At 41.4% G+C, this 21433-nt stretch overlaps 1 protein-coding gene across 1 annotated transcript in view; it reads left to right on the top strand.

Moving 5' to 3' along the window:
- The window catches only part of dnah7 (dynein, axonemal, heavy chain 7), a 461512-nt gene that overhangs the window by 274525 nt on the left and 165554 nt on the right, over nt 1-21433 (top strand). Inside the window, exons 42-47 of the mRNA XM_068035667.1 lie at nt 498-828; nt 3630-3976; nt 4085-4265; nt 9375-9560; nt 11746-11909; nt 14124-14278. Of these exons, the coding sequence (XP_067891768.1) occupies nt 498-828; nt 3630-3976; nt 4085-4265; nt 9375-9560; nt 11746-11909; nt 14124-14278 (1364 nt within the window). The remainder of the gene's footprint in view (nt 1-497; nt 829-3629; nt 3977-4084; nt 4266-9374; nt 9561-11745; nt 11910-14123; nt 14279-21433) is intronic.

The raw sequence follows: 21433 nt of genomic DNA, 5'->3' as shown, positions 1-21433 counted from the left end.
TTAATTCCGGGTTAGTCAGTTTGTGCAGTTGCTTTTGGTCCATTTTTCTAGCTGTTTTGTCAACTCTGATTTTATTTAATACTTTAGCAGATTGGGGTTGTGGAGACAAGAACTGTTTCACAAACTTTGCTTGTTCTGAAATACTAAACATGGAAATGTTGCTGTGTTTTAAAGTTAAGGATCCCAAATCAGGAGGAAAGGCAGCAAAGATACGCACGAGGTGCAAGAAGAGGGCAAGTGGAGCAAGGGGTGCAGGAGGCATTACATCATGCAGGCATTCAGGAACAGAACATCATATCTGAACCTTACAAAGGAGCGGTAAAAATTGGATGTGTTTCGGGGAGACAGTCACACCTGTGCCACCTGTTGTAGCGATAATTGGAGACCATCACCAGGGCCTGTGGCAGTGAAGGCCACCGTGGCTTTAACTTTATAATCAGCAAGAAAATGCATTTGTGTGTAAGATGTTGGTAATATTTTGTATATTTTGTCTTTAGTGAAGTAGTGAAGATGAAAAGGAGATATGAAGTTGGTCTAGAAAAACTAGATTCTGCTGCATCTCAGGTAGCTACCATGCAGGCTGAACTGGAAGCCCTGCAACCTGAACTGATAGTTGCCAGTTTAGCAGTGGATGAAATGATGGAAATCATCGAAAAAGAGTCCATTGAAGTCTCAAGAACAGAGGAGATTGTGAAAGCTGATGAAATCGTTGCAAATGATCAAGCCATGGCAGCAAAAGCAATTAAAGATGAATGTGATGCTGATCTGGCAAAAGCACTACCAATCCTGGAAGCCGCACTTGCTGCCCTTGACACACTCACTACACAGGTAAGGATAAAGATGTAAGTTTACAGATCTGTCTACATTAAACACAAGTTATTAGGAATTTTCACCTTGTTAGTTTATAACTTATATTTGAAATGTAGAAGGACCATCACATTTCAAAGTTTTGTAACTGTTTGTCCTAGGAAGAATTTTTGGAAGAATTTATAATATAAGTTAAACTTATTCCACAGCAGATTAATCCTAACTAGAACCTCGATTTTATTTCGGGGTAGAGATCATGCAAATGGGGGCCATGTCACGCGAAAAACAATCATATCCAAAGAAACGATCCTGGCTTTCAGGTTTGCGAGGGCTTTGGAAAGTCCAAGGCAGGGGAGGCCTCGTGCTCCACCTGACCCCACAAAGAGTATAACAAAAGGAAAACTACTTGGCTCAAGGGGTCTCTTTTGGCCCCTATTTAGAGAAGGGCACATTTATGAGGGAACTGTGAGAATTCAGCAGCTAAGTCCCATGGCGATTTCAACTGCTCACTCACCTGGTTTCTTCCAGGCACACAGGGTTAAAGTCGCTCCTTAGATATCTGAGAATACTGGTTAAACCCATTCTCAGGGTCCAGATGAAATAGCTAATAGAAATGAGTTTCCCACTTACCATCTCAATTTGAGACAATGGAGTTGATTAACACATTCCAGAGATGATTTGGAATGGAATGTTGGAATATTTTCAGTCATTTGCACACAACATGGTCCTTGACTGAACAGGCAATGTAGGTGCCATGGAAGGTGGAATGTTTCTTCCATCAAGATGACAGTATGATTTAGCAGCACAATGAGCTAATCCTCGATGCAGAGAGTGGGGGCAGAGTCAGTAGTCTATTGTGACGGGGGAGGTATTAAAAAGGCTGGCTATACTGAGGGTAGATAAGTCACCTGGTCCTGGATGGCTTGCATCAAGGTTGCTAAAGGAAGTGAGGGTGAAGATAGCGGAAGGGCTTGCCATAATCTTCCAATCTTCCCTGAATACAGGGGAGGTGCCAGAGGATTGGAGTGTGGTAAATGTTGACATCCTTATTCAAGAAAGGTTGTAAGGACAGTCCTATACAGGCCAGTTAGTTTAACATCAATGACGGGTAAGATTTCAGAAACAATAATCAGGGAAAATATCAACACACATTTGGAAAGATTTGATTTAATTAAGGATAGCCAGAGTGTTTGTAAAAGGCAGATCGTGCTTGACTAATCTAATTGAATTTTTTGATGAAGTAACAGAGAAGATTGATGAAGGGAATGTGGTGAATGTTGTTTATATGGATTGTACGAAAGCTTTTGTTGAGGCACCACATAAGAGGCTGGTTAACAAAATTGAGGCTTATGGAATAGGAGGGTCACTGTCCAATTGGATACAAAATTGGCTTATGGACAGAAAACGAGTCCTAGTAAATGGTTGTTTTTCAGACTGGAGGATGGTAGACAGTGGTGTTCCCCAAGGGTCAGTGCTGGGACCACTGCTTTTCTTGTTATATATAAATGACTTGGATCTTGGAAAACGGAGTGGAATCTTAAAATTTGAGATGCCACAAAACTTAGAGATGTGTCAAACAGTGAGGATGATATGAACCACTTGCAACAGAACATAGGCTAGCAGAATAGGCAGAGAGGTGGCAGATGGAATTTAATACTGATGCATTTTGGCAGAAGGAATAGGGAGTGGCAATATATACTTAATGCCACAGTTCTAAAGAGTGTGCAGGAGCAGAGAGTCCTGGGGGTGCATGTGCATTGATCGTTGAAGGTGGCGGACATTTTGAGAGAGTGGTTAGTAAAGCATATGGGATGTTGGGCTTCATAAACAGAGGCATTGAGTATAAAAACAGGGAAGTTATGCTGAACCTTTATAAAGTTCTGATTAGGCCCCAACTGGAGTATTGTGTTCAGTTCTGGTCACCACACTTTAGGAAGGATGTGAGGGTCCTTGAGAGTGTGCAGAGGAGATTTACCAGAATGATTCCTGGGATGGACGATTTTAGTTACAAGATTAGGTTGGGGAGATTTAATAGAGGTGCACAAGATTATGACAGACTTAGATAAGTTAGACAAGGAAAAGCTGTTCCCATTAACTCATGGTACAAGGACTAGAGGACATAGATTGAAAGTTTTGGGCAAGAGAATGAGGAAGAACTTTTTTTATGCAGTGGGTGGTAATGACCTGGAACCTACAAGGCTGGTGTAAGCGGAGACAATGACTTCAAGGGAAATTGGATGAGCACTTAAAGGAAATAGACTGGCGGGGCTATGGCGACCAAGCAGGGGTGTGGGACTGATTGCACAGCTCCGTGGAGAGCTGGCATGGACCCGATGGGCCAAATGGCCACCTGTGCCGTAAATGACTCTATGACTATGTCTTTCTGGAAAACATGGTCTGTGGTAATTTGGAATTTGACACAAATCAAGGACAAAGTTTGGTGTAATTATTTTTGATGTTACAAATAGTAATAGGAAATAGATTTAAATTTCACTGGAACCTACATTCTATTGAGTTATGTATTTCAGATGGAATATGTTGGTTTACAATTGGCCTTGCCTCACCACAGCATTTATCAGTTCACCTTCATGAAAATAGGCAAAACCCATGAGGAGCATGAGTGTGTGATCACAGACTCCAATACATTCAATGTATTGCTATCATTTGATGAGATATTGAACAGCTGCAGAATTCTCCAGATTGCAGAGTCTACTAAATGAAAGGATTGTTGATGTTGAACTTGAGAGAATATCTAGTGCAGCCTGAATTTTGTAAAATTGCATTTAAACTATTGTGATACAACCCTGAATGCTCTTTTTTAGGATATTACTGTGATGAAGTCTATGAAGAGCCCACCAGCTGGAGTAAAGCTAGTTATGGAGGCAATTTGTATTTTGAAAGGAATAAAGCCAGACAGAATTCCTGATCCTACTGGATCAGGTAAAAAGATTGAAGATTTCTGGGGCCCAGCCAAAAAGGTACTGGGTGACATGAAGCTTTTGCAGTCTCTCCACGAATATGACAAGGACAATATTCCTTCATCATACATAAATGTCATTAGGAATAAATACATAACAAACCCAGAATTTGTTCCAGAAAAGATTCGTAATGCCTCCACAGCAGCCGAGGGTCTCTGCAAATGGGTCATTGCAATCGACTCCTATGATAAGTAAGTTGTTATATTTGGTTCAGAGAATATTTTAAACCTTTTTAAGTTCACCAGCTTCAATTTTACATTGCATGGGATGGAATACATTTTCCCCCCTCTTTTTATTAGAGTAGCTAAAGTTGTGGCTCCCAAGAAAGAGAAGCTAGCACTGGCTGAAGGTGAATTGAAGATAGCAATGGATGGTCTAAGAAAGAAGCAGGCTGCACTTAAAGACGTGCAAGATAAACTGGAAAAATTGCAGGAGCAATTGGAAACCAATAAACAAAAGAAAGCAGACCTGGAAAATCAGGTAATTTAAACACCATTTACTGTACAAGTAATATTTGAAATTTTCAGAAAGGATGAAATCTATTAATCTATAATCTTGTGTATAACACACATCAGTCACACTCTAGGCACTATGCACAAGATAAAGTGTGATACTTTGTTCCAGATGTAAAACATTCTTAAGAAAAGAGAAAGAAATTCAGTTACTGACCTGGAGTCTGAAATGTATTAGTTTTATACAGAATTACATTAAACTTACAACATGGAAACAGGTCATTTGGCCCAACTGAGCCATGTTGGTGTTTAACCTTCACACAGTATTCTTAATTCCATGTGTCCATTCTCTTGCATTTACTTTTATTTATGTTCCCTTATTTTAGACTGGTCAACTACTGGAACAGTCTTTTTATATCTACTCTGTTCCATCCCTTAGTAATTTTAAATACCTCACCAAATCACCCCTTAATAATCTATGTTCTAATGAAACCTCAATTTTCTCATCTTTATTCATATTTCTATTTCTTCATTCCATACAGCATCCTAGTGAATCTGTGCTATACCCTCTCTATTGCCTTAACATCTTTCCTCTAGTATAGAGCACAAAACTGCACATAGAACTCCAAAAGTAGTCTTTGTAAGCTTTCAAGGCAATAAAAGCAAAATACTGTGGATGTTGGAAATCTGAAATAAAAACAAAAAGTGCTGGAAATACTCAGCAGGTCTGGCAGCATCTGTGGTGAGAGAAACAGAGTTAATGTTTTGAGTTGGACATAACACTTCTTCAGAACCTGCTGAATACATCCAGCACTTTGTTTTTTAGTAAGATTTCATATAGGTTCACCACTATATATTGAGTTTTATATTTTATGCCTTTTGCATAAACTGCAGTATTTCATTAGGTTTATTTAATGGCTGTACTCACTTGAGATGCTACTTTTAATGTCTTGTGAACCTGAACCCCAAATTTCTCAGTTTTTCCACATCAACCAACCTCAACCCGGGCGCATTCAAAGTATAATTATTACTTTTTTAAACAAAATGTACTACCTCACACTTACTTAAGTTGAGTAATTTATTGTTCCAATTGGCCTCAGGTACAATCTGCTACAATAACCTGGATTTCCACAGGGTCTGCTTGCACATTGTCTTAAGTAGATAGGCTAGGCTAGTAGCTAAGCATTATAACTGTTCTCCAGGCCCCAGATTAATCATAAGAAATGCCATGAAAGATCTGCTTGTAATCAGAAAATTATCTGATTTCAATAAATATTATAGTTTCAAACCTTGAAATTACTTTTTCAGCTTACCTGTTTCTTTTATAGATGTACACTTTTTTAAATTAATTTTTTTATTTTGTACTTGTCAAAGTAGTGGTTAGCACCTCAGCCTCACAGCTCCAGCGACCCGGGTTCGGTTCTGGGTACTGCCTGTGCGGTGTTTGCAAGATCTTCCTGTGACCGCGTGCGTTTCCTCCGGGTGCTCCGCTTTCCTCCCACATGCCAAAGCCTTGCGGGTTGACAGGTAAATTGGCCATTGTAAAAAAAAAAATTGCCCCTAGTGTAAGGTGGTAGGAGAATTGAAGGAAAGTGGGGATGTGAGAGGGAAAATGGGATTCATGCAGGATTAGTGTAAATGGGTGGTTGATGGTCGGCTGTTTCAGTGCTGTATCTCTCTGTGACTCTAAAGTAAGGGAATTCAGCGTTGGGAAATGGAACTCTTTCTATTTTGTGCGCTGAATACAGTACCAATGACTGCTGGGTTAAATATAACACAAACTGTTGAAGAGAAAATTCTGTCTACTCTATCCTAACAATATGCCCTAACCCTAATCATTAAAGATCTAACAACACTATGAATTTTTGGAATTCACACACCAATCATCCTTGTAGCCATTTCATACCATAATCTCTCATCTAAGAGGAATATTGTTGCCACTGCTTAGCTTTGTTTTCTGCAGAAGCAGGAACATTCAGCCCCTTGAACCCATTCCGCCATTCAATTAAATCATGGCTGATATGTGTCTTAACTCCGTTTGCCCGCCTTGGTTCCATAACCCATACTATCATTGCCTGACAAAAATCAATCTCAGTTTTGAAATTTTCAGTTGGCCTAGTCTCAACAGCTTTTTTAAGGAAAGGTTTCTAGTAGTCTACTATACTTTGTCTATGTGCTTCCTGACCCAGAATGTTTAGCTCTAATTTTAAGGTTATGCCCCTTGTGCTGGACTCCCCTACTAGAAGAAATAGTTTCTCTCTAATTACCTGATTGAATCCTTTAATCATCTTAAACACTTTTTTTTTAGTTTTTAGAGATACAGCACTGAAACAGGCCCTTCGGCCCACCGAGTCTGTGCCGACCATCAACCACCCATTTATACTAATCCTACACTAATTCCATATTCCTACCACATCCCCACCTGTCCCAATATTTCCCTACCACCTACCTATACTAGGGGCAATTGCTAATGGCCAATTTACCTATCAACCTGCAAGTCTTTGGCATGTGGAAGGAAACTGGAGCACCCGGAGGAAACCCACGCAGACACAGGGAAAACTTGCAAACTCCACACAGGCAGTACCCAGAATTGAACCCGGGTCACTGGAGCTGTGAGGCTGTGGTGCTAACCACTGCGCCGCCCATAAAGGAAAGAAACAAACAGAATTAAAACACCCCTTAATCTTCTATACTCAAGGAAACCCCTCTCCTCTGTGCCTCCACCCTCATCAACAATAAGCGTGAGGATCTCATGGACCTCTTTGTCAGTTAGATTGAGACCATCCAGGCAGCAACCTCTTGTAATTCTCCTCCCTTCCACTAGCCCACTGGGTCAAATAGCCTCTAAATTTGTCCTGCCCTAGCCCTGAACACTCAGCTTTCTTCAGTTTCTCTCCTATCTCCACTCATGCCCTCTCCGAACTCATCTTATCCATGTGACCCACCTCCTGCTTCCTCGACCCTATTCCCACTAAACTGCTGACCACTGAACTTCCCCTCTTGGTCCTCACGATAGCTGATATTGATAATAGTTCTCTCTCTTCAAGTGTTGTCTCTCCCTCTCCTTTTAAATCAGCCTTCATCACCCCTCTCAAAAAAACAACCCTTGACCATCCTTGCAAACTACTTCCCTATCTCCAACCTCCCTTTCTACTCAAGTTCTTGAATATGTTGTTGCCATGTCCATCTTTCCCAGAAGTCCATGTTTGAATCTGTTCAATCAGGATCCCACACCCCCCGCCCACCCCAAAATCCTGTGATAGTACCAAAATGTCTCTTATTAAAGTCACAGTGGACATCCTATGTGACTGTGACAAAGGTAAGCTATCACTTCTGGACCTGTCTACAGCCTTTGACATGGTTGACCACACCATCCTCCTGTAACTCCTGTTCCTGTCGTCCGGCTGGGTGGGACTGCTCTCACATGGTTCTGTTCTTATCTAATTGTAGCCAGAGTATCACTTGCAATGGCGTCTCTTCTCTTTCCTGCACTGTTACTTCTGGTGTCCCCCAAGGATCTGTCCTTGCCCCCCTGCTCCATTTCTCATCTACATGCTGTCCCTCGGTGACATCACCGGAAAGCACATGTTAGTTTACATCCAGCTGTACCTCACAACTACCTCTATCAATTCCTCCACTGTTGCTAAATTATCAGACAGCTTATCCAACACACAGTACTGAATGAGCAGGAATTTACTCCAATTGAATATTGGGAAAACTGAAACCATTGTTTTCAGTTCCTGTTTCAAGTTCTGTTCCTTAGCTACTAACTTGATCCCTCTGCCTGGCAAGTGTCTGAAACTAAACCAGACTGTTCGCAACCTTGATATCATATTTGACCCAGAGGTGAGCTTCCAACCACATATCTGCAACAAAACTGAGACTGCCTAATTCCACCTCTGTAACTTCGCTCCTGTCGGAGCTCATCAGCTGCCTCATTCATGCCTTTGTTACCTCTAGACTTGACTATTCCGATGCACTCCTGGCTGGTCTCCCACGTTCTACCCTCTGTAACTAGAGGTCATCCAAAACTCGGCTGCCTGTGTCCTTACTCGCACCAAGTCGCGTTTACCTATTACCCCTGCGCTCACTGACCTGCATTGGCTCCCAATCAAGCAACGTCTTGATTTTAAAATTCTCATCCTTGTTTTCAAATTCCTCCATAGCTCTGTAATCTCCTCTGGCCCCCATAACCCTGCGAGGTATCTGCACTCATTTAATTCTGGCCTCTTGAGCATTCCCGATTTTAATTTCTCCACCGTTGGTGGCCGTACCTTCAGTTGCCTAGGTCTTGAGCTCTGGAATCCCCTCCCCACACCTCTCGACCTCACTTTCCTCCTTTAGGACACTCCTTAAAACCTACCTCTTTGACCAAGCTTGTGGTCATCTGACCTAATCTCTTTATGTGTCTCGATGTTATATTTTGGTTTATAACGCTCCTGTGAAGCACCTTGGGACGTTTCATAATGTTAATGGTGCTATACAAATATAAGTTGTCGACGAATACAATCCTAATCTCTGCAACTTGCCCTCATAATTTAACCCTTGGTAGCTTCGTATCATTTTGGTAACTCTGCATTGCACCCCCTTTAAGGCCATTATATCCTTTCTGAGGGGTGGTCCAAAATTGAACACAGTACTCCTAGATGGGGTCTTACCAGTGCTTTATACAACTATAGCATAACTTTCATCCCTTTATATTTAAGCTCCCTTCAGATGAAGACCAACATTCCATTAGACTTTTTAATTATTTTTTGTATCTGTCCACTAGGTTTTAGTGATTTGGTGGACACTGTGTTGCAAAACTGCATTTTGTTAATTTTAAATGTGAATCTGAGCTGCAGGTTAAACATCTTTCTTGGCAACATTATTTACCTTCTCTTCAATGGTTCATTCATATTCACCACTTTCCCATTTCTAGTTTTTCACAAGTAACACACAGGATGATTTTCATTAACACCTTTGCAAATTCTAGTCAAAACCTTTTTTTTGCAATTTACAGGTGCTTTTGACTTTTTTTTGGTCACTCGTCATTAAATTGAATGCATTAAATGATAGCCATTTTAATGGATCAGGAAATAAACCAAGTTCTCAACATTTTGTTGGATTCTGACAGTGAAGGTTACTTGTCTTCTAGGTTGATTTGTGCAGTAAAAAGCTGGATCGAGCAGAGCAGCTCACAGGTGGGCTTGGTGGTGAGAAGACTCGCTGGAATGACACTGCCATAAATTTAGGAGTACAATATACTAACCTGACAGGTGACATCCTGATTTCTTCTGGAATTGTGGCATATCTAGGGGCCTTTACATCAACTTATAGACAGGTAATCCAAAAATAAAACCAAGTGAGTGTATATGACTAAGTGTGGAATTTTTCTATGTACTTTCTAGTTCCAGTTTTTTTCTAATATAACATTCTTTTAAGTAAAATTGATATATCCTTAAGGCAAATGTTGCTTTTAATATTAGTCTTAGTTCAGATATTCCCTATTCATTGAAGATCATGAACAATGTTTGCTGGAGGGTTTAAAATTATGTAATTTAGGTGTCCATATAATTTCCCAGTGTTTATTTAAGCATAGAAATCGGTCATCTGTAAAATGTTGCAAGGGTGTACTGTTTATGGAGTATATTCAAAATACTTTATAGCAATATTCTTGATAGTATTTGAAGCTATTTCTAAACCTTTTGTTTTTGATTTTTTTTGTTTCTTTCCTGTTTCAAGTTACTCGGGAATCTTTATGTTATATGTTTTGATATTGCCTTTTCTTTGCACATCCATAATATTATGACAGTGTGAGCCGGATTCTGCTGTGAATTACTGCACATTTGGGGCAGCTTTAGGGCCAACAATAGCCACAGCCTCAAAACTGCCACTGAAAAACTGCACGGAGATTATCCTTTCATTGGGACCTTTGCTGCTCGGTTCACTCCATTTGCTCGAAGTACTACTTTCCATTGGGAGCGTGGATTTCCCAATGTGTATCCTTGTATCACGTTATGAAGAGAGAAGGATTAGGGCATGGAAGAGGATAGAATGGAGGTTTTTAGCGTAAGGCATTACCAGGGTCTGCACACTCAGAAGGATTTATTAAGGCTTTTCTGACTTTTCTTGCTTAAGAAGACTGCTCTTCCCTTTGGAGGCAATTAGGAAATATGCTAACTTCAACCTGATGACTTGCAACCCACTTCCCTCAAGAATAGCATTGCCTATGCCCGTTGAAGTCACCTCTGCTTTGAATTTCTCTGGAACTTTCCAGATAGTATCTGGTGCCCTTTGCCACTTTAGTCAGACAGCTGCTCACAACTTTAAGCAGAAGGTCACTGATGCTCTAACCACAAGCACTGTGCAATTTGAGTGAGGCAGCTATCTAGTTCCACGAACTGGCAGGGTTGCTACAAGTGGAAAGAGAAAAAGATAGAACATATATATGCCACTTGAAGCCCCATATGACAACCTGTTTAATTTTATTACTAGGAAAGGCTTTCATTCTATTAATGTCCATGTTGCATGCAATGCAAATCACTTTATCCTGCATTTGCACCAGATCCCAGAAAGCTGCCATGATGCTTTCATTATGCAACAATTTACCATACCAGCACTAATGATTTAAAGTAATGTCTCAGGATGGTTGATTGGTTATCCTGTCCAATTGCCTGCTGTTATGACTGATGAATCCAGTAAGGCTTCTGCAGAAGGGAACAACAGTTAGAATAGGGGTAATTTTAACCTTCCACGATGGGCAGCAACAGGTTAAAACAGGGATGAGAAATTTCCGCCAATTGGCGGATTTCTGCATTGGGGTTTCGGAAATCCGCCATTGGCTTCTCCCCTTCCGACCTTAAATGGCTGGCTTTATTTGTTGAAACGGGCCAACCACGAAGCTGGATGGGGTTGTGTGTGTGTGTGTTTGTTTGTTTGTTTCAATCTGGAGGTCAGACAATTCCATACAGACAAAAGATTCTGCCATACAAAAAGGAAGGAAGGTTAGACTTAAAGTGGAATGAAGTACACAAAGGGGGCAAGTACAACACAGGCTTATTTTCCAGCATATTCTGACAGTGAACAAGTACAGTCAGAATTGTCTTGTACGTGAATAATATAAAAGGGTATTTTGTTAGCATTTATATAATTGTGTAATGACCATTGATTTCTGAACGTGGTATCTTCTAGTTCTTTCATGGTAATCTTACCAACAATTGTCAAGTAAACTTTAAAGTCACTGGCTTCCACTTAGTGCCTCTTCACAGCATTGTGCCAGAGATCAGGAATGTGATAGTGAGGAGATGGAACTGTGAGCCCCCATTAATATGAGTCATTGACTTGTGTTCCAAAAGGATCTTTATTTCAATCTTCTTTCTCTTAAAATCAATACTTAGCAAATTTGATAGTTTAAATCGTCTAGATTTCCTTGAAGCAAAGCAACCATTTTTTTCCGATTCATATTTTTCTTTATCCGTTGCACACAGTAGTTGCTCATCCTATTCATGATTTCTGATATATTGTAGCACCAGACAAAAAAATGGGTGGAACAGTGCAAGGCAATGCACATCCCATGTTCAGACGATTTCGCTCTAACAGCTACTTTGGGGGATCCTGTTAAAATTCGAGCTTGGAATATTGCTGGATTACCTTCTGACAGTTTTTCCATTGACAATGGTATCATCATATCGTAAGTAGCAAACAGATCATTCATGGTCACTATAAACAGTGTTACAAATGCAGGCTTATCGTTAATCATTTTGCTTGAAGTTTGCTTCTAGAATTTAATAATAGCAGTTGCCCAAGCAAGCTAAAGCAGTAGCACTTAACCTTGCAGAAGTGTGATCTGCTTTAAACAAATTGGCCTGGTGTTTCCTCCACATTTGCACCCAGATACACACATTATCACAGAGGGATAGTTTACAATAGGCGCAGTCACATAGGATGTCATTTGCAACTTTGATAAGGGCTGTTACAGTGCTGTGGCAAGGGTGTGGAAACCTGATTAGAGGGTTCAAGGATGGAATTACAGGAAAGAGGGACACAGATTTGTGAAGTGACAATATCCTGAAGGACTTTGGAGATGAAGTGAGCTTAGTGATGGAATGGTTGTTTGCCAGGACAGAGGGGTGAAGCGTAGGTTTTTTGATGGGGTGGTGGTGATGACAGATTTGAAGGAGAGGGGGACACTACCTAAGGAATCAGAACCATTAACAATATCAGCCAACATGAGGGCCAGGAAGGGAAGTTGGGTAATCAGTAGTTTGGTGGGAATATGGTCAAAGGAGCAGGAGTTGGGTTACATATGATAAATTGGCAGATATCCATTCACCAAAATCAGGAAGGAGGAGACGGTCAGTGATCCACAAATGTTTTATTCTCAATCCAAAGTTCAGTACAAATACCAGTTTCCACTTTTCCCTTTTGGAATAACTCCCTGTCCAGAAGTAAATCCTCTAACTGAGGAAAAACCCAAGCTGGAATTTTACCCCCCTCCCCCTCAAAGAGTGGGTTGGTGGTGGTGGAGGGCAGGGGGAAGTGTAAAATGGAATGGGATGCTCCGGGTGGCCCTTCCTGACCCTCTCCCACCTCCGCCGCCATTTTATGCGGGGCGGCGGCGGCACCAAAGGGTTAGTTGATGGCCACTTAAGGGCCTCCGCCCGCCGCCATGGGGATTTTACCCTTGGCTGGTCGGGTGGCCCAGGCCTGAGAAAAGCTGCCTGACAAAAGCAGGTGGCTCTCTGTGGCCTGGGGGTTGGGGGGGGTGTGCCCTCATGATCAGGCACCCTGTGCCCGACGAAGGGCCGCCCCCAATGCCCTAACCACCCCCAACCCAATTCCCCATTCTCCCAATCGACCACCCTTGCCTCGCTGGGGCCCATTCGATCACCCCCAGCAAGGCCCCATAAACCTACCTTTTCCTAGGGTTGTCCTTCAGTCTTCAGGTGGGTTGCAGTCCTAGCAGTGGCCACTGCTCCCAGTGGCACTGGGACTAAGAGCTGCTGGTCTGCTGATTGGCCGGCAGCTCCATTAACGGGACTTCCTGCCTCAATGAGGTAGAAGTCCCGCCTCAGGCCAATTAAAAGCCTGAGGACCACAAAATGCCCAAGTCAGGCTGAGGCAGGTTCGTCACCGAGGACAGATCCTGTCCATCAAGGAGAAAATTCAGCCCCCAAACTGCAATGAGCATCACCTGCTTTCTATTAAATCTGAAGTTAAGTCCTGGTTAATTAAAGGGACCAGCACTTTCGACATTCTCAACATAGACAAACTGAACTTGGAGAGAACATGATGGAAAATAAGAGAGAAACTATAGAAAGATGTGACTTCAAGGCCAGCAGACGAAAACCTTAGGGGAATTTTGGCTTGGTAGGCTAAGGGAAGGGAAGGAAGCAGCAGAGGCAGCTGAATAGATGGTCTTAATCATAGTGACAAAGAAGCCCATGACCACCTCAAACCTATTGGAGATGAAGATGGAGGGGGCAACGGAGAGGGGTTTAAGACGACAACATTTAACTTATCTGTGCTACATGAAGTATACCTTCATTCAAATAATGATCACTATACCTAAAGGTGATTGAGTAACCTGCCTTTAGTTTTTTAAATCCTGCCATTTTTATTATTTTTTTTATTTTGTTATACTGCTCTGTTTTCACTGCTAGTTTGCTAAATTGATCCCTTAAAGTAAATTGACTGTACTTTTTCACACAAAACATAATGAAGATTGGATTCTGCTGTACTTCTTTAAAGTATGTTAAGTAATCATAAAATCAACCTATAATGACTCTGTTGGACTATGTTTTGTACAATTATATTCATATTACTTCCACTTACATTCAAATGTCGTATAAAATTGTAGCAAATCACATCTCTAATGTTGCATAAAATTTTTGACTTCTTGCAGGAATGCTCGAAGATGGCCACTGATGATAGATCCTCAAGGTCAGGCAAATAAATGGGTAAAAAATATGGAAAAAGCCAACAGTCTTCATGTAATTAAACTGAGTGATTCTGACTTTGTGAGAACTTTAGAAAACTGCATTCAGTTTGGCACTCCTGGTAAGTTGCAGTTTGGAAACTACCCTCGAAACCACACAATTGAATTGATATAGGAAAATAACTGGACTGGTGTTTCAAAATTTATATAAAATCATGTATACAAAATAACTGCATATAGTTGGCAATATAAGTACTGTGGTTAGAAATTGGAAGGTTAAAATATTAGAATGAATTGTTCTTATGCTATTTTATTTTCATTTTGAAAGACAATAGTTTAAAAATAAATTTCATCTGTTACTCTTTAAAATCACTACATAGTGTGGGATTCAAAATTATCTATTGATAATAGATTGTTTACAATTCAGCTTTGGAGTTTGTGCAAAGAATAGATAAAAATCTGTAGGCATCAGCATTTTAAAGGAAATCGAGCACCATGTTTTAGAATTTGTGCACCACATAGGACAATGTTATCACCTAGCAGGAGCAGAACACTTTGGTCAGAAAAGCGTGGGGCATATGTGCCCAAATTTCGATTTTGCACGATCCAGCAATCAAAGCATCCAGTTGATAATTTAAACCAAACTAAATATACGTTACATACAGATCTTAATATATTATGGATAGCTGTTGCATTGTGCTAGCACCAATTTACAATAAAGAGGGTCAAACTACCTTTGTGTTCAGAACCAGCAGAGCCAGCAGTTTCCAATATTGTTGATATTTTGACAATATAGACAGAATTTCCTCTTCAGTACCTGGTTGTAAGTGCTTCCATCGGTGCAGCCAATGCCTGAATTTGTGATAACTGAATCTGCCCATCAGGGTCTTTGACTGGGTGCTGAAGAGGAAAATCTATTTTTCTTGGGTTGGTACAAATACTTGATTTGTACAAGTGCCAAACCAGAAATACATTTTTCTGTTCCTTACCGAAATAGAATACGTAGTTTTTGTATGATAATTTTTGCAGGTATTCTCAAAAATAATTTTGTATTTTTCAAATAATATAGCTTTGATAAGCTAGTGCTTGCTGACACTGAATGCAAACTTAATGAATGTACAAAATGTATACCTGCGGTAGTTAAATTTCTGTAAGACCACAGGAGCATTTTAGTATCAAAATTTAGGGTGAACAAATTAACAATTTTAGTGTCCCTCAGACTATATGGAAAGTGTGCGACAGACAACTGCAAAGATGTATTTATATTTCACCGTAAATATAACCTCTAAATGATCATAAATAAGTAACATATGTCATGTAGACCCCCTCCCAACTTGCCAAGAATGATGGATATTAATTTTGTAATATGAATATTGATTTTAGACTGTTGCTGGATTGAGGAAAGACTTGTTAAACAGATCAGCCATGGCTGGAAAAACATTTGCATACTAATAGATAGTACTTGGAGGGACAAAGGGGCTATTCCCTGCTCTAATTTAACCCACAATGGACTTTGAGCACCAGGTATCATGCATAAGAAGAGACATTCCAGGGTCAGCTAAGACAAGAGAATCCACAAACAGACGTGGTCAGACCAGCTAGTCACATCACTAACCTGTTTGGCAACCTGGGTTTCTCTGAATTGTACAAAGAGTTTTGAACCGAGAAAGACTTTTTGCTCCTGGAGTGAGAAGACTTCTCCTCTCTGCTCCCATCTCTTTCTCACAAGCCTCTGGACCCACTGAAGACACATGAACTTCAAGAGGGAAAAGTCTCCTACATTGAACAAGGTTTAAGAAGAATACTGGGCCTCAACAAAAAGAAAGACCTACCTACAATCAAGGACTTTACAGCGAGCTCGAAGAACAGTAACCAAACCATCTTCAGATATTGCCTCAAACTTTTCCACTTTATTTCTTCTCTTTTCTGTCTCTATCTGCATGTGTGTATCGCGTATGCATGCTAGCGTGGGCACGCTGCGTATCCGTAGGCGTTAACCGAATTAGAGTTTAAGTTTAATAAAGGTCAACCTTTTTTCTTTAAGCCTAAGAAAACCTGTTTGGCTAGTTTCTTTGCATTATAATTGGAAGCTCGTGAACAAGGATATTCACTAAGGGGGAGCTAAATAAACGATGTGTTTAAAATAAAACCCTGTTACGGTAAGTCCAGGTGAAGGCTGAGAGGGAACCCTAGACTCCTTTCTTACCTGATGGTAACAGAAATTTGGGGGCTACCATCCTGTATTTTACCCACAGACAAACGAGAGAGATGAGAAGTAGGAAGCCAAATTGTTGCCAATCAAAAAAGAGCAAGATTTCAATACAGGTTTTCTTGTTGTGTGTACTTGAATTCTAATATCTCTGCAACTGAAGCTAGTAGCTCCCCAAGCCAGGGTAAAGTAACTTGGGATAAGTTAAAAGCACTGCCTATGGAGGAGCTGAGAAAAATGGCTGAGCAGTGTGGGATCACTGTCTGTGTCAGGGCTAGGAAGTCTGAACTCCTAAGACTTTTTTCCCTTGAATCTGAAGCAGTAGAAACAGGGTTAGAAGCAGACTCCGACAGGATATTGTTAGCAAAGATACAATTGGAACAGAGGAAACTTGCAACTTGAGGAAAGGGAAAAAGAGAGAGAGAGACAGGAGAGGGAGAAAGAAAGAGCCTTTCAGAAGGAACACGAAAACAGAGAGGCAGGAGAGAGAGAGAGAAAGAACCTTCCAGAAAGAATGCGAAGAGAGAGAGAGCTGAAGCAGCTTGAATTAACTAGGAAGTGACAGAGTAACCCCAGTGAAAGCATGGCCAATATGGATGGCTGGGTACAGAATTGTTAAAACTATCTCAACTAATCCCAAAATTCAATGAGGAGGATGTAGAAAAAATTTTGTGTCCTTTGAGAAACTGGCAAGGCAGCTTAACTGGCCAGCTGAGACCTGGCCTCTTTTATTACAAAGCAAGCTAACCAGAAAAGCCCATGAGGTTTATTCCCTGTTGCCAGATGAGAGTTCATCAAATTATGAACTGACAAAAAATATGAATTAGTATCCAAAGCCTACCGCCAGAAGTTTAGAACACTCAAGAAGCAAGCTAATCAAACTTATCTGGAGTTTGAAAGAAGTAAGTAGTTGGCTTTTGACCAGTGGCTGAGGGCTCTTAAAATATAGCTCAGCTTTGAGAATCTCAGAAAAATAATTCTGTTAGAGGAATTTAAACACTCTTTCCCACTCTCCATAAAGACCCAGGTAGAGGAGCAGCGGGTTCAGAGAGCCCGGCAAGTGGTCTTTCTGGCTGATGAGTTTGCTTTAATTTATAAGTCGGTTTCCCAAGGGCAAACCTTTCCTTGTCACCCCCACAAATCCAAAAAGGACGAAGGGTGGGAAGTTGATAGGAGCCCAAGCAGTCCTGGGAGAGAAAGAAAAGCAGGAGACACAGGGGGCCCTCCTCTAGCCAAAAAGGAAGGTGCTGTGAGCAGGAGTGAGACCCAGAGACCTGTGTGCTTCCATTGTAATAAAGCAGGGCATTTAAAAGCTGACTGCTGGAAACTAAAGGGAAAACCGGTAGGGTTAATCAGGGCACATCCGCTCGATGAAGAAGGAACCCTGATGGAAAGCACAGCAGAACAAGCCGTGCCTTTAACTGCAGTAAGAGTGAGACCCAGGAGGCCTATTACTACAAGTGCAGGAAATTTAATTGGATTCCTGAAGACTATCAGGGTTTTGTGTTTGAAGGGAAAGTAACCCCATACCCCTCGAGTGGGGCAAGCAAGCCTATAGTAATTCTCAGGGACACGGGGGTCACTAGATCCCATTTACTGAGAAAAGGCTTGACCTTTCCCCCAGAGAGTGCAGTGAACACCAGAATGGTGGTGAATGGTATTGGAGGGCAGTGTATGCCTGTACCTGTACCTGGAGTGTGACCTAGTTTCAGGACTGGTGACCGTAGGGATTGTCCCTGCTCCTAGGTAATGATCTGGCGGGGGTGAAGGTGGTAGCCCCCCACAGTAGTGAAAAAAAGACCGCAGGCACTGAGAGAGACAGGGCAGTGGCAGGAGACCGTCCCCTGCAGTCTCCATGTTTGTGTAATGAGTGAGGCCATGATCAAACTAACTCCCCCAGAGGAAACTGAATTGGCACTGCAGGTAGATGACCATGAGGTCTGTCTATCTGAGACTTTCTTTGGAAAGTTAGAAGACCCAAGGAATGAGTTAAATAAATCTTCCCTAGTTGAGGCTCAGCGAGCTGACCCAGTATTGTGAGAGTTAGCACAGGCTGCCCAGTCTGAAATTGAAGCAGAGGGAGTCCCTGAATGCTACTACTTAAAGAATTAGGTACTGATGAGGAAATGGAGTTCTCCTCACAGACCTGAGAGCAAGGAGTGGGCAATAGTTCACCAGTTAGTGGTGCTGCAGGGGTACTGGAGAGAAATATTAAAAAGGGCCCACGAGACTACAGTGGCTGTACCAAAGCCCGCATAAAACAGTAGTTTGACTGACCAAAACTCCACAAAGACGTTGTGGAGTACTGCAGGAGTTGCCGCATGTGCCAGGTTGAGGGGAAACCCCAAACTACAGTGGAACCTGCACCCCTAAGTCCTGTACCAGTGTTAGGATGACCCTCTGGTAGAGGGCTGATGAACTCGAAAGGACCCCAGCTAAGAACAAAAGGGGATAGGCAGGCACAAGGCTGGCAAAAGGTTAGAAAGGGAATGGGAAAAAGCGATCAAGTGGGCAAATTAAAGGAGGTCTGGTAGGAATCCCAGATGAAAACCCCTACTGTCAGGTCAGCCAACCCCAAAAAATGTGAAACGTTAGACCCCACACCCTCCTATGTAAATGCAGACACTAGAAGTACCCCACCAGAGTTGCCAACAGCATTTACAGGAGCCGGCAGAGACAAAGAAAGACCTCTAGAGGGCAGAGAAGCCATTAGGGTGATGCCTCACCTAGTTGAAGTGCCACAGGGGAGTACAGTAGAGACTGCACAAACACCTGCAGGCAGGCGTGTCCCAGAGGACAAAGGGATTAGCAAGGAATCCTCCCCTACAGTCAGAAAAAAAGAGAACCACCCATCCCCTGAAGTCAAAAGCCTTTGCCTGACTCAGCAAAGCACTGAAAAAGAGTTCAGGATATATCTGCCCACTACTGACTCTCCTGAGAAAAAAAAAATTCCAACTTAGGGCTAATGAAATCTAAACCCCGTCCCCCTTTTGCAGACCTCAACAGGAACAGGCAGTCATGGAAATGGGCAAACTGAAGAAAAACTTCCCCAAAGAACCACATGTTTATTGGGATGCCAAAAAGTGGGTAGTTAAAACAGCACTGGCACCAAGAAAAGACAGGCTGTAATAAGTTTGAGGATTTATGAATGAATGTGAATGAATGAGAGACGGACGCATGCGTTTTTCTCTGCATTTTATATTTTATCTCTTGACCCTTTTTAATGAAATGCGCTTTTCTCAAATTGTATTTCATTCCACTGGGTGTGGAGGTGTCATGCTAGGCCCCCACCTGCCAAGAATGAGGCATATTAATTTTGTCATATGAACATTGACTTTAAACTGTTGCTGGAGTGAGGAAGTGACTTGTTAACCAGATCAGCCGTGGCTGGAAAATATATTTGCATACTAACCTACAGTGCTTGGAGGGACAACGGGGCTATTCCCTGCTCTAATTTAACCCACAATGGACTTTGAGAACCAGGTAAGAAGAGACATTCCAGGGTCGGCTAAGACAAGAGAATCCACAAACAGACAGGCTAGTCACATCACTAACCTGCTTGGCAACCTGAGTTTTCCGTAATTGTACAAGGAGTTTTGAACCGAGAAAGACTGTTTGCTCCTGGAGTGAGAAGACTTCTCTTGTCTGTTCCCATCTCTTTTTCACAAGCCTCTGGACCCACTAAGGACACATGGACTTCAAGAGAGAAAAGTCTCCTACATCGATCAAGGCTTAAGAAGAATACTGGGCCCCAACAAAAAGAAAGATCTACCTACAATGAAGGACTTTACAGTGAGCTCGAAGAACAGTAACCAAAACCATCTTCAGATATTGTCCCAAACCTTTCCACTTTATTTCTTTTGCTCTTTTTTGTGTCTATCTGCATGTGTGTATCGCGTATGCATGCTAGCGTGGGTGCGTCGCGTATCCGTAGGCATTAACCGAATTAGAGTTTATGTTTAATACAATTCAAGCTTCTCTCTTTAAACCTAAGAAAACCTGTTTGGCTAGTTTCTTTGCATTATGATTGGAGGTTATAGAACGGTAAGACCAGGTGAAAGCTGAGAGGGAACCCGAGACACCTTTCTCACCTGGTCGCACGAGCAACACTAAAACCTAAATTCATAGTCACTGTGGCATGGTCTTGTGAGTATGCAAGATTACTGTATAAGTTTGAGCCTCATGGGATAGAGAGTAATGTACTGATTTGGATTAAGAAACAATTCGTTCAAAGTAAACAGTTAGGAATCAAATGGGAATCGGTTGTTCATGCTACTTCCGGAATTGGCATTGGGACTACAGTTGTTTATTAATCTCATAAGTGACGGAGTTGCTGGAGTTTGTTCAAAGGTATTTAAATTTTCAAATTTCATAAATTAGGAACAGCAGCCAATAATGAGCACTAGTGTAAATAATATAACAGGATCTGGAGAAATTAGCTGCAGATAGAAAAGGGACAATTGCAGTTTAATGCAGGTAAGTGAAAAGTATTGACATTTTGTTAAAAAAGGCAATGTAAAATAGTACTCTGTGGAATATAATGGAAGTATCAGAGCCGGAGAGAGGTTTATGAACACTGGTGGGAAGTTGACGGACACCATTAACCCAGTATTTTCAGGTAATAAAGAAATTGAACAAAATGTAGGGCTATCTAGGAAAGGGTATGGCATACAAGTTAAAAAGTGATTTTAAAATGTTGTGTAGCCTTGGTGTGACCTCATCTGGATTTCTGTCTTAAGTTTGTTCCCTTAACTGGAAAAAATGTCATGCTGTTGGAGTTGACTGAGCTATGAAGAGTGATCTTATATGCACCAGATGTTACTCTCTTGAGAAGAGAAGACTATGGGGGAGTTTATAGCTGTTTTTAAGATTATAAAGAGTATCAATCCAGAACCAAGAAGCATCAATTCTAAAAAAGGAAATCTGAAGTAAAGATGCAATTAGAAAACACCTTTTTAGTAGAAGGCTGGTAAGCTTGTGGAATAAAGTGGAAGTGCAGCTATTGAACAGGAAACTTTTAAGAGGTTTCAAAAAGGAAATGGATAACCTCCTTGTGTCTACAAGGGTT

Source organism: Heterodontus francisci, chromosome 7, assembly GCF_036365525.1.
Source record: "Heterodontus francisci isolate sHetFra1 chromosome 7, sHetFra1.hap1, whole genome shotgun sequence".
Classification (NCBI taxonomy): domain Eukaryota; kingdom Metazoa; phylum Chordata; class Chondrichthyes; order Heterodontiformes; family Heterodontidae; genus Heterodontus; species Heterodontus francisci.
This window is presented reverse-complemented; position numbering and strand designations above follow the sequence as displayed.